At 20.7% G+C, this 13,225-nt stretch overlaps 3 protein-coding genes and 1 pseudogene across 3 annotated transcripts, besides 1 other annotated feature; all 4 read right to left on the reverse strand.

Moving 5' to 3' along the window:
- Window positions 1–339: 339 nt before the first annotated feature.
- Window positions 340–968, reverse strand: PY17X_1302800 (fam-c protein; the record flags this gene model as incomplete). Its single annotated transcript, XM_022956978.1, has 2 exons — window positions 340–759; window positions 888–968. The coding sequence occupies 2 exons, from the start codon at window positions 966–968 to the stop codon at window positions 340–342; spliced, it is 501 nt and encodes a 166-aa protein (XP_022813470.1).
- Window positions 969–3,391: 2,423 nt separating this feature from the next.
- Window positions 3,392–4,606, reverse strand: PY17X_1302900 (PIR protein; the record flags this gene model as incomplete). The annotated part of the gene is made up of 3 exons (XM_022956979.1): window positions 3,392–3,457; window positions 3,545–4,456; window positions 4,592–4,606. 3 exons carry the CDS (start codon window positions 4,604–4,606, stop codon window positions 3,392–3,394), a joined length of 993 nt encoding a protein of 330 aa, XP_022813471.1.
- Window positions 4,607–7,524: 2,918 nt separating this feature from the next.
- Window positions 7,525–8,536, reverse strand: PY17X_1303000 (fam-b protein; the record flags this gene model as incomplete). The annotated part of the gene is made up of 2 exons (XM_022956980.1): window positions 7,525–8,295; window positions 8,468–8,536. 2 exons carry the CDS (start codon window positions 8,534–8,536, stop codon window positions 7,525–7,527), a joined length of 840 nt encoding a protein of 279 aa, XP_022813472.1.
- A 2,228-nt stretch (window positions 8,537–10,764) lies between these two features.
- PY17X_1303100 lies at window positions 10,765–11,933 on the reverse strand (annotated as a pseudogene).
- Window positions 10,765–11,933: a sequence feature (YIR protein, pseudogene;~PIR protein, pseudogene).
- Window positions 11,934–13,225: the final 1,292 nt, after the last annotated feature.

Here is a 13,225-nt window from a genome sequence, read left to right on the forward strand (position 1 = left end):
ATTTTCGGAACATTCTTTCACAAATTATATACTATAAATAAGTATAAACGGAAAAATTCATATAAATATATAATCAAATTATATTACATTTACTTTAATAATTACATAATAAAATTATAAACTTAAAATACGGGCTCGTAAATGCAGAAAAACACATCATAATTAATTCGTCTAGAGGTATCACGTGTTAAGCATTGTAGTTTAAGTGATAATTCGAAATAATTCTTTTGTTCGTTTTTTAATTCAATATCATTTGAATTCAATTATTATATGAACATTACTCATTTTTGATTTTGAAGTTTTTTTTTCTAATTTTTCTTTTTAAAGGTAAAAATAACTTTAAAATATATAGGTTTTTGCAAAAACGTCGTTCATACCCTTTGATATATTCAATGGTTCCTTAGGAAGAGATTCATTGTTATTTGAATATAGTTCTTCGAACATTTTTTGTAATTTTAATATATCCTCTAAATGTTTTTGATCTCTTGGAACAAACTCACGCTGAATTTGTCCCATCCGCATTGTTGCCGTAGGAAGAGATTCATTATTTGAATATGTTACAACTATTTTATTATATGGAAGAGTTACGGGTACATTACTAGCTATATGCTTTATTTTTTTATTTTTTTTACATATACCAAAACAATTAGATCCTATATCATCTTCATCATCTTTAGGATTGTTATTCTTTAATTGTGTTTCGTTATTTTTGCTTCTGTCTTTAGTGCCACGAATACTTTTATTTCTTACATCATATATCTTAGATTGGTAATACAAGTGAATAATCATACAATATATATATGCGTTAATATATACGTCACAACATGTAAATAACCACATTATATAATTTTCTATATATTAGTTTATATTTTGTTTTGACAACTTACTTTCTGTTCGGAGCAATGTGTTGGTACAGCCAAAAGGGCATACAAGGCCATACAAACTAAACTAAATATCCTTTTATTCATTTTCTTATTAATAAAAAGTGTTTACTGAAGCAGTACGCTTTAAATAATATATAGGTTTTATTCCTTTTCAGTTTCCTTTTTATCTATTATTGTAAAACAATAATTCTATTATTTAATATTGCAATTTGTTTAATTTTAATTTATATAAATAATTTATTTTATATTTATGAAAGTATATTATAATAAAATTGTATGTTGCTGTTTAAAGCATCAACAAATTTATAATCCTGTAATTATAAGTTAGAAAATTTTAATATTTTATTTTTACTTTAATATAAATAATAAAAATAAATAATATAATTTATTTTAAATACATAAAAATATTTATATAAATTTGTTCTGAACACTTTTTGTTTATTTGAACCATTATATTTAATATAACATAGTTATTTTTAATACTTAAAATATAAATAGACGAATGCACTAATTTATATGAATATACCACCATATAAATACATAACAACTGTTATCACCAGAAATATAAACATGTAATTGGTAAAATTTTTATATTTATTTTTTTTTTCAAATAACCAATTTTCGAAAAGATTGCATTATTTTAATTATATACAAATACGTTTATGTAACAAATTCAACCTAAAATATATTTCTTCATATTTTTGTATAAATAAGTCTTTAGTATAATTTAAAGGCTCAATAACATATTTGATAATTTATAAGCTTATATTTTTCTATTGGTATTTATCTACATGCAAATTAATATATATTAATTATGGTAATAAAATATTAGATACATATATATTGTAAATCAATATATGCAAATGTATCCCAAACAATTAACAACAGTTGTCGTTTTCATCTAAATGCATTATTTTTTTGTTATACTTCTCAAATGTTTAATATTATTTAATAATATTCTATATTTTATTTACCTCTTTTTTGTAAAAATATATTTTTTTATATATTAGTATGTAATAATTTTATTTATAAATATATCTCAAAATATGCAACATCAAATATGCTATTTCTATTAAAATAATATAAAATATTCATATTTTCAATTGTAATTCAAACAAATAATCAAATTATAATATTAAATCATAAAAATAATACATATAGAACCAATATATTTTTATCTCAAGTCGAAAAATGAAATATCTTAATGCTATTAATTTTTATCTTTATCATATTTATTTAACAAATGTTAAGGCACCTTTGTATTTAAACAATACAATATTTTGACTTTTATAAATAATAATTAAAGATAAATAAATGTTATAATTCAGTTATAATATAAAATTCAATCGTATAAAAAATTTATTTTATGTTTTATTATAAAATAAACAAACTCTTGGCAGCTATCATATATACACAATACTTTATATGAATAGACAAATTTAATATTTAGTATTATTTAAATTTATACATTTTTTTAATTTGAATTCAAATATAAGTTAATTAAATTTATTATTCCAAAGAATCGTCTTTTTTTTTATAAACAAAAAAAATAAATTAATAAATGGTGCAGGATCGACCTGCATAAGTTTGTATATATTTAATAATCCCATTTCCTCATCAACTAAATTTATAACTTTTTTCATTTTTTTTCCTTGCTTCCACACCTACCCCAACTCATAAATACTAACATAAACACTAACGTAAAAATCACCAAAATATATAATATTTCCCAGTGGACAAATATTTTTAAAATGTTATACCAATTCTTAAAATAATGTGTATTAAAATAAATATACCATTAACGTAACTTATCTTCTCTCCCATATATATTTCCTCCAAATAGCACTTTATAATTTATTCCAATCATATCCATTCTTCCATCACTCCATTTATCATTCAGTTCAGGTGGTATAGGGGAAAATCGTAATATATTATTTCTTGCAATTCCCATTCTCCCCCAGTTTCTCATATTATGTATTGTAATTATTTAAATCAATGTTCACCTCTAGGACCAAATCGATTCCAATATTCGATCAATTTCCATATAAACCTTTAACCCCTAATTAATAATAAAATACAAAAATACATAGTACAACACATTTACCATTAAGTTATGTTAATACGAAATTCAATTCTCATAATTTATCAAAATATATTTCTTTATTCGTTCCTTTTCATAGTAATCTTCATCCTCATCTTTTGTTACATATTTAGACTTAATGTAAATATTAAATACTGAAACTTATATTATACATATTTTTAATAACTTATTTCCAATATATATTTAAAAAAATCCCTTAAACTAATAAATAGTATCAAATTATAAAAAAATAAATAAAGATATAATATTTAACCCTAACCTCAATATGGGTTCCACAACATAAAAACTATATAAAAATTACGCAAAAATTACTTCCCAATAGACAGTTTCTTAAAATATATTAATCATTATTACTATTCCTGAAATAGTTACTTTCTTCGAATCATATATTAATGATTCACTTTCTTTATTTTTTTAGCTTTTCTCTTAAATATTGTTTTTGGTCCCGTTTCCGAAATCCAAATAACGAATACTAATATAAAAATGGTAAACCCATTATATATTTTTTTATAATTGCATATATATAATGAAAATTATTTTTAAATTTCTTATTACTTACCTTGTAAGAAATTCCTAAAAAAAATGCTATTGCACCAAATATCGATAAAACTATAAATATTTTGTTTGATATCGACAAACTTGATGATGTAACTTCAGAAAGTTCAGAATGCTCAGAATGTCCAGAATGTCCAGAATGTCCAGAATGTCCAGAATGTCCAGAATTTTCAGAAAGTTCAGAAAGTTGTTTAGAATTTTTTGTATTTATCTCTGGAAGGGATACAGATTTGCAACTTTGAGGAATATTATGTTCATTTTTTAAATTATTATAATCACTTAATAAAGTAGAAAATAGTTTATTATAGGAATTATCTTTAGTAATATTAGGATCTTTGATAAGATCGTCATATTTTTTAACAAATTTATCAGCATATTCCAAATATTTATCGCAATTTGGATTTTTTTTAGTAATTTCATTATACAGATTACATAATAATTTAAATGCATCATAAAATTTAGACAAATCATTAATACCAATAGTCATAAAATGTATTTTATTATCTATGATTTCCTTATAATTTGTATATCCCGTTATTTTTTTTAATGAATCACTACAAGGTTTACCATTATTATCACAATTAATATAATACGTATTATTCTTTATATGCGCATCATAAAATTCTTTTAGATTGTTGATTTTGTGATTTTTATTTAAGGTTAACATATAACTTAACCATACCATAATATATTCGACATTATTGGTATTACTATTATTATTTTTCACAAACAATTGCTCAAACAACCATAAACATCCAGCCTTAATTTTATCAAAATCAGTCTTACATTTTTTTTTGTTTCCTGAATCTTCAATAGGGCAATAATTACTAATTTTCCCATTATCATGAAAATCGTGTTCTGTAGATGTGTTTAATTCATCAGGTAAATATCTTATCAAAAGACGAAACCTCCCACACTAAGAAAACATTTAAAAAAGTATATAAAAATATACGTTAATGAAACTATTATAAAATAAAGTTTAATGATATTTATATATAATACAATATCAAAAAATGTAAAGGAAATTATTATTATTAAAAAATGCATATACTAGTTTGTCATCCATTATAATGGAATTTTATTTTTGATTTGTAAATTGAGTAAAATCATTCTGTTTTATATAGACTCACCCCAACATGTGACGCAAATACTTTAACCCTATATATAACAACTGTTTGTAGTTAAATATATTATAAGTTTTTCAATAATTAAATTAATATAAGATAATAACACAGTACTATTACTAAAATCATATTATACTTATTTTATAACAATTAGCTGAATTACCTTAAATCGAGGGTTGTTTAATACATTTTTTATAATATGTATATATAATACAATTTTGCATAAATTGTTATTTTGAATACGATTCCATATAATTCTATAATAAAATTAAAATAAATTGTAATGAATTAAAAATATATTTTCTTATGCATATGATTTAGTATAGAACATAAACAACGTCCTAAAACTTAAATACTGTATAAATATAAAAAATAATATTATTACTCTAATCCTTAAAAGTATATAAATAATCATTTTTTTTAAATATATTAAATTTTTATATGCTTGTTTCTTATAATATATAATACTTTTTTATTAAAATTATAGTATTTTTAAATTAAGTTGTAATGTTCCTTTTTTAATTGCATATACATAAATGTATATTCTTTTTAATGAATGTAGATAAATTAAAAAATAATATTAATGCGTTATTTAACTTTATTTTTATTCCTACATATTCCAATTTAGAAGTACTCTTTATTGCGTAATTTTGTAATATATTTTACGCATATTTTCCATTCTTTAAAACGAGAATTAGCATTGGACCCGTATTTATAAGCTTAAATAAGTCTTTAAATGTATATTGTTTTTAAAATAATACTTAGTGCATATTAAATATTAACATATAAATAAGTATTTATGCAAATTTAAAGTATAATAGAAAACTATGTTTAATTAGGTTGGTATATTTGCATTTTAGATAGGAGAGATAAGGGAAATATATTTTTTAAGACAAGTATGTTGCCATATAAGATTTACTTATTCTACATAGTTTAATTATGTTTTATATTTTCTACCATTAAATCTTTCAATCCATGTATATATATTAAAATTCTTCATTAAAAATAACTTAGAATTATTACTTTTATAAATATATTGTTTGCTTTTTGTTTTATAATAAACTATATTTAGTTCTATAATGGAAAACTATATTTTAAGGAAACTATAGAATTATTAATATTATTTTGTTTGGTAGTGTTAATTCTAATATTACCACATTGAAACTTAAATAAATATTATAATATTTCATTTGATCTTACATGTATACAATTTTAGTCTTATTACAATTTTAATAATATAATGAATTTATACCCACATAGCGTATCAATAAACATAATATATTTGTTCGTATTTAATAATATATTAATCTAATATTATTATTGTTGCTGCTATATCACTGTATACTACAACGAGATAATTAATGCACTCAAGATGAATGCTTTAAACCAATTAGTATATTTCCTTGTTTCATAGTTTTTAAATTAAGTATTTTAGAACATATGTACTATCTCGTAAAAACGTTATATTTAAATTATATATTTGTGAATTTGTATATATATAATCTAATAAAAATATTATTAATTCAAATTAAACTAATTATTACATTCCTTTTCTATATAATTTGCATTAATATATAATTGTATATGTTTCCCAAATTTAACATATTTCGGTACTTATTCATGGATACAATATTATATACATATTAGAATAATAACGATATTCAACCTATCATATTATTTGTAATTATTAGAACAATATTACATGAAATTTTATTTATATACTTATATTTTTTCAATTAAGTACTTATAATATAATATATTTCCAACTTATATATACATCATAGCTTTAAATTTTGAAAGTTAATAGTGATTAATCTATTGTTATATCTTATGATAAATAAATTAATGTATATAGAACTATTTTTATCAATATTAATTAAGACACTAACAAAAAATGATGCTATATATAATCGAAAAATAAAAGGATTATATACATATATATATATATATATAATGTATTTTTTATGCGTTCTAAAAATGTTAGAAGCATAATAATATTTTATAGACAATGTTATATTGCCGATTCTCGATCGATATTTTATGAATATCTATTATTACATTTCAGTTATATAACATGATTTAAATCAAAATAAATACGATACAAGCTATAAGTTTTGCTAAATAAAATGTTTCATCAAATAAAGAAATATATTATTATATGCATAATTCAATATAGTTCTAGACTAGAAAGTCTTATATAATAGATAATAAGGGTTCTTATATATAGTTACCCAAAAATTAGCAATAAAATATAAAATGCGAATTGATAATATGGTCACATTTAATATATATCAACAAATTATATGGAAGTATTATAACGTATGGGAAATTTGTTATGCAACCCCTTTCATATTAATGGCTATGCCCTTTTTTGGTTGTATATTTAGACATCATCTCGAGATTAAACACACGGGATGGTGTATATATTTAATTAGTGTCAAATTATAAAAAATTAAATACAATATAATACATAACCCTAACCCATAATACGAGTTCTCCAAAACGCAACTCTAAACCTAAATTTGAACCATCAATATAGCTTATAATTTTATTAATAAGTGTACTTAAATTTGTTTATTTAAAGTGATTACAAATACTAACTAAAAATTAATAAATTCAAAATACATTAATACAAAATATATATCCATGAAAATAAGGATAAATGAGTTTTTGAAAAACAGTAAACAAAGATAAATTAATTATAAATTAAATCGAATATATATAATAATGGAACAAATAATCAACCAAAATTCCATTATTATATAGAATGTAAAAAGTGTAACTTTTATGCCATAAAGTATTAAATATATTATTTTTATTCATTTAAACAAGTATAATAAAGCATAATAATGAAGAATTGTTATTTTGATTTCTTTTGGAATTTAGCGAGCAAATTAAAGCCTTTCCAATATTTCTTAAATAAGGAAACCATACATGGTAAAATTATTAATGCCATAAACTTCCATCCTGATATAAATATCACCACAGAAATTGCACTGTACACCAACCCCTTCTTAAGTATTTTTTTCCTTTCTCTTTTTATTTTTTCTTTAATTTTTAATTTCTTATAATTACTACTTAATGTAACATCAATATATTCACTATCAAAATTATAATTTTCACTCTCCAAATTATTTTCATAATTTTCCAATTGTCTAAAACTTTCATGTTCTGATACAGAATTATTTTCATAATTTTCCAATTGTCTAAAATTTTCATGTTCTGATACAGAATTATTTTCATCTTTTTTTGTTATTATTTTATCTTGTATTGGTTGTATTGCTAATTCATCATTCCTTTTATTATCAAATTCTTTTTTTATTTCTTCTAATTCTGTTCGAAGTCCATTAATTAACTTTTTAGTTTTCTTATCTACATTATTTAAATCGGGTAATGTATTATTTTCTTTATGCTTCTTTATTTGTGAATCTATAATATTTCGAAGAAATATCATTTCTTCGTCATCATCACCATCATTGTAGTCATTAAATTGATTTGCAAGACTCAAAGTTGATTGATAAAAATCATTTATGTTGAATTGATTGTCTACATCTGCTAATATCCTATTATTTCTAAAATTGTTTATATTCCTTTCAAGGTATATGTCTCTCTCGTTTACAAAGTATAATTCCTGCAAAGAAATGAAATATTTATTATCATGTGTGTAATTAATTTTAATTGTTTCTTTAAATTAAGTGTTTTAGTAATACATTAAACAATAATATAAGGTTAATGTAAAACAATAAATACGAAAATTATAATGGAATATTATTAATAATAAAAGAAAATAATAGGTAACTTACATTTTTGGCATATTCAAAAAAACAAATAACAATTGAAAAAAAAACAAATTTTAAAATGCCGATTCTCATTTTTAACTTTATTAAATAAATGAAATGATGGCAACTTCATATTTATTCACAAAATAGTAATATTTACTAGTTTTTTGTTCTAAAATTTATGAATAAATGAATATATCTATAAAAAAACGAAATTTATTTCATTTATTAATTTTTTCCATTTTCTTAGAATTAACTTATTATGTAACTGCTGTAATAAACTTCGTTATATCCATTAAAAGTATTTATGGATATAGTACTATGTTTTTTTTTTACAAATAAATATTAAATTTTCTCCAAAAATACATCATTTTTAGTATTTTAATTATGAAAAAATATATGTATATAATAATTTGCTCTAAAATTTATTTTTTGGAAATTTGTAATATAAATATGTTTTCAATATAATGTATTGATATATTTAATGATACACTTGTAATATTTTATAAACTTATATTTTTATATTATTGTTTAATACGAAAAAATTAATAAATATAAATTAAAATAATAAAATGTTAGATACATGTATTTTTTTTATATGAATAAATATAGCCATATAATGAAAACATTAACAAAGCATCGTTGCATTTCCATTTAAATGGTTTCTTATTTGTTATACTTTTCCAATTTAAATATTATTTAATAATATTCTCCTTTTATTTATAACTTTTTTGTAAAAATATTTTTTTCATAAATTGATCTGTAATAGTTTTATTTGTAATAGTAATTTCACACAACATGAAATATATTATTTCTATTAAAATAATATAAAATATTCATATTTTTAAATGTAATTCAAAAAACAGCCAATTATAATATTGAATCACAAAAATTTGTAACAAATTACCAATTTATTATTATATGAAACCAGAAAATCAAATACAATTAATAATCAAACGCTATATTTTCCATATTCATTATACATATATCATAGTACCTTTAATATTTAAACATTATAATGTCTTCATTTTTATAAATACTATTTAAATATAACATAAATATAGTACATTTCCTCATATAAAAAATATATTCTATATTTTTTTATAAAAATAGAGTAAATGAGCCTTAATATGCCTCACATATATTAAACCCATAATTATTTATATTAATAACTGAAATGCAGTTTATTTAATATTCTTCAAATTTATACATTTTTTAAATTTGACTTCAAATATAAGTTAATTAAATTTATTATTCCAAAGAATCGTCTTTTTTTTTATAAACAAAAAAAATAAACTAATAAATGGTGCAGGATCTACCTGTATAAGTTTGTATATATTTAATAATCCCATTTTCTCATCAACTCAATTTACAACATTTTTCATGTTTTTTCCTTACTTCCACTTCTTCCACCAAATAATAAATATTAACATAAACACTAATGTAAAAATCGCCAAAATATATAATATTTCCCAGTGGATAAATATTTTTTAAATATTATACTAATTCCTAAAATAATGTGTATTAAAATAAATATACCATTAACGTAACTTATCTTCTCTCCCATATATATTTCCTCCAAATAGCACTTTATAATTTATTCCAATCAAATACATTCCTCCATCACTCCATTTATCATTCGGTTCAGGTGGTAGAGGGAAGAAATCGTAATATATTATTTCTTGCAATTCCCATTCTCCCCTAGTTTCTCATATTAAACATTATAATCATTTAAATAAACATTCTCTTCTAGGACCAAGTCAATTCCAATATTTGATCAATTTCCCTATAAACCATTAACCCCAAATTACCAATAAAACACAAAAATGCATAGTATAGTTCAACACATTTGCCATTAAATTATGTTAATACGAAATTCAATTCTTATAATTTATCAAAATATATTTCTTTATTCGTTCCTTTTCATAGTAATGTTCACCCTCATATGTTCTCTTACATATTCAGACTTAATATAAACCTTAAAAACTACAACTTATCCTATACACATTTTAAATAACATATTCCTTATAAATATATAAAACAATTTCTTAAACTAATAAATATTATCAAATTATTCAAAATTAAATACAAAACAATAGTTAACCCTGACCCACAACATAAAACTGTAAAAGACTACAATAAATATACAATATAACTTTATATTTTATTGGTTGTATTATTTAATTATTCTTATAAACCCAAAATATGTGGTCAAAAATTACTTATTTCCAAATAGACAATTTCTTAAATATATCAATCATTATTATTATTCCTGAAATAGTCACTACTCTTCGAATCATATTAATGATCCATTCTCTTCTTTATTTTTTTAGTTTTTCTCTTAAATGTTGTTTTTGAGATCGTTTTCGAAATTCAAATAATGAATACTAATATAAAATGTTAAGAAACGTACGGTTTTTTGTTAATGTTTGCATATATATAATAATTTTTTTTTAATTCCTTATTATTTACCTTATAAGAAATTCCTAAACAAATTACTATTGCAACTAATATCGATAAGACTGGAATTAATTTATTTGTTATCGACGAATTTGATGATGTAGCTTCAAAGCCGTGTACATAAATTTGTTCAGAGTCATCTTTAGAACTTTGCATATGATCTTGTGCTGTTTTTATCTCTTGAAGGAGTGGAAAATCTTCACATTTATTTTTTAAACGATCATAATCAGTTGATAATGTGAACAATAATTTACTATATGAACTATCTTTAGTAATATTAGAATCTTTGTTAAGTTCTTCGTATTTTACAGCAAACTCATTTGCATCTTTCAAATGTTTCGTGCAATCTGGGTTATCCTCATCAGATTCAGTATACAATTTACATAACAATTTAAATGCATAATAAAATTTAGGCATATCTTCAAAATTAATATTCAACAAATCCTTTTTTTCATCTATGATTTCCTTAAAACTATTATATCCCAGATTACTTTTTAATGTAATAGTACAATCATCATAATAGTTTTTACAATAATTATAATCCGTGATATTTTCTGTATATTTAGTATAAAAATCAGTTATGTTATTTCTGTTATTATCTGTTTTGAGTCTTAACATATAATTGAACCATATAATAATGTATATAATAAATATTTCAATATGTTCTTTAGTTAAATCACTAACCCTATTTACAATATTTTGTTCAAATAACCATAAAAATCCAGCCTTTATTTTATCGAGATCTGTCTTACATTAATTTTTTTCCGAGCCATCATTAGGGCAATAATTCCTAATTCTTCCATTATCATGAAAATCGCGTCCTTTAGAATTATCTAATTCATCGGGATAAAATCCCCTTAATGTACCAAATTTTATACACTAAGAAAACATTTTTAAATTATAATAAAAATATATGTTAATGAAACTTTTATAAAATCAAATTTAATGAAATTTATAGGTAATATAATATCGAAAAATATAAGAAAAAGCAAATTTTATTAAAAAAATTATATACCATGAGATGATCCATTGTAATTTTAATTTGTTTATAATATGTAGATTATGTAACATCATATTTCTTTATATATTTTACGGTTAATAAATGACAAAATAATTGAATCATAATATGAAATTGTCTGTGATTAAACAGGTTATTATTATTCTTAATATCAATTTAAAGATAATATGGAACATTATATACTTTTATTATAGTTAGGTAAATTGCCATATTTTAGGGGTATTTAATACATTTTTTATCATATGTATATATAATATAATTTTGCATAAATTGTTATCCTTAATAACATTCATATGAGCATTATTATAAAAATTAAAGTAACATTGTAATGAATTTAGAATATATCTACGTATACATGTGATTTAATATAGAAAATAAACAACGTCGTATCTTGTGTTTTAATAAATGGTACCCCAAAACTAATATACTGAACAAATCGAAACAACTAAGAAATACATTATTATTATAACCACTAAAAGTATATAAATAGTCATTTTATTAAATATATTAAATATTTAGATACTTGTTTCTAATATTACATAACTTTGATTTTTATAAAATTATAATACTTGGAAATTGAGTTGTGTTTCTTATATCCTTATGAAAATTACATAAATTTATATTATTATTTAATATAGATAAATTCATAATTCATTTTAATGAGTCCTATAACTTATTTGGTAATTTTATAATATATTTTTCCATCTTTTCCATTCTTTAAAACAACAATTAGCACTTAACCCATACTTAGTATGCTATTTATAAGCTTAAATAAGCCTTTGAATGTAAATAGTTTTTAAAATCATACTTAGAAAACATTAAATATTAATACATAAATAAGTATTGATGTACATTTTAAAGTATAATAGCAAATTATGCGGAATTAGGTTGCTATATTTACATTTGAGATAGGAGAGATAAGGGAATTGTGCTTTTTTAAGACAAAGCTGCAGTTATATAAGATATACCTATTCTACATAGTTTAATTATACCTTATATTTTTTACCATTATAACTTTCAATTAATGTATACATTAAAAATAACTTAGAATTATTAATTTTATAAATATATAGTTTGTTTTTATATTTATAATAAACTACATTTTTAAGGAAACTATAGAATTATTGATATTATTTTGTTTGGTAGTGTTAATTCTAATATTACCACATTGAAACTTAAATAAATATTGTAATATTTCATTTGATTTTATATGTATACAATTTTAGTCTTATTACAAGTTTAATAATATATATAATGAATTCATACCCATATAATGTATCAAATAAACATAATATATTTGTTCT

Source organism: Plasmodium yoelii (assembly GCF_900002385.2).
Source record: "Plasmodium yoelii strain 17X genome assembly, chromosome: 13".
In the NCBI taxonomy this organism is placed as follows: domain Eukaryota; phylum Apicomplexa; class Aconoidasida; order Haemosporida; family Plasmodiidae; genus Plasmodium; species Plasmodium yoelii.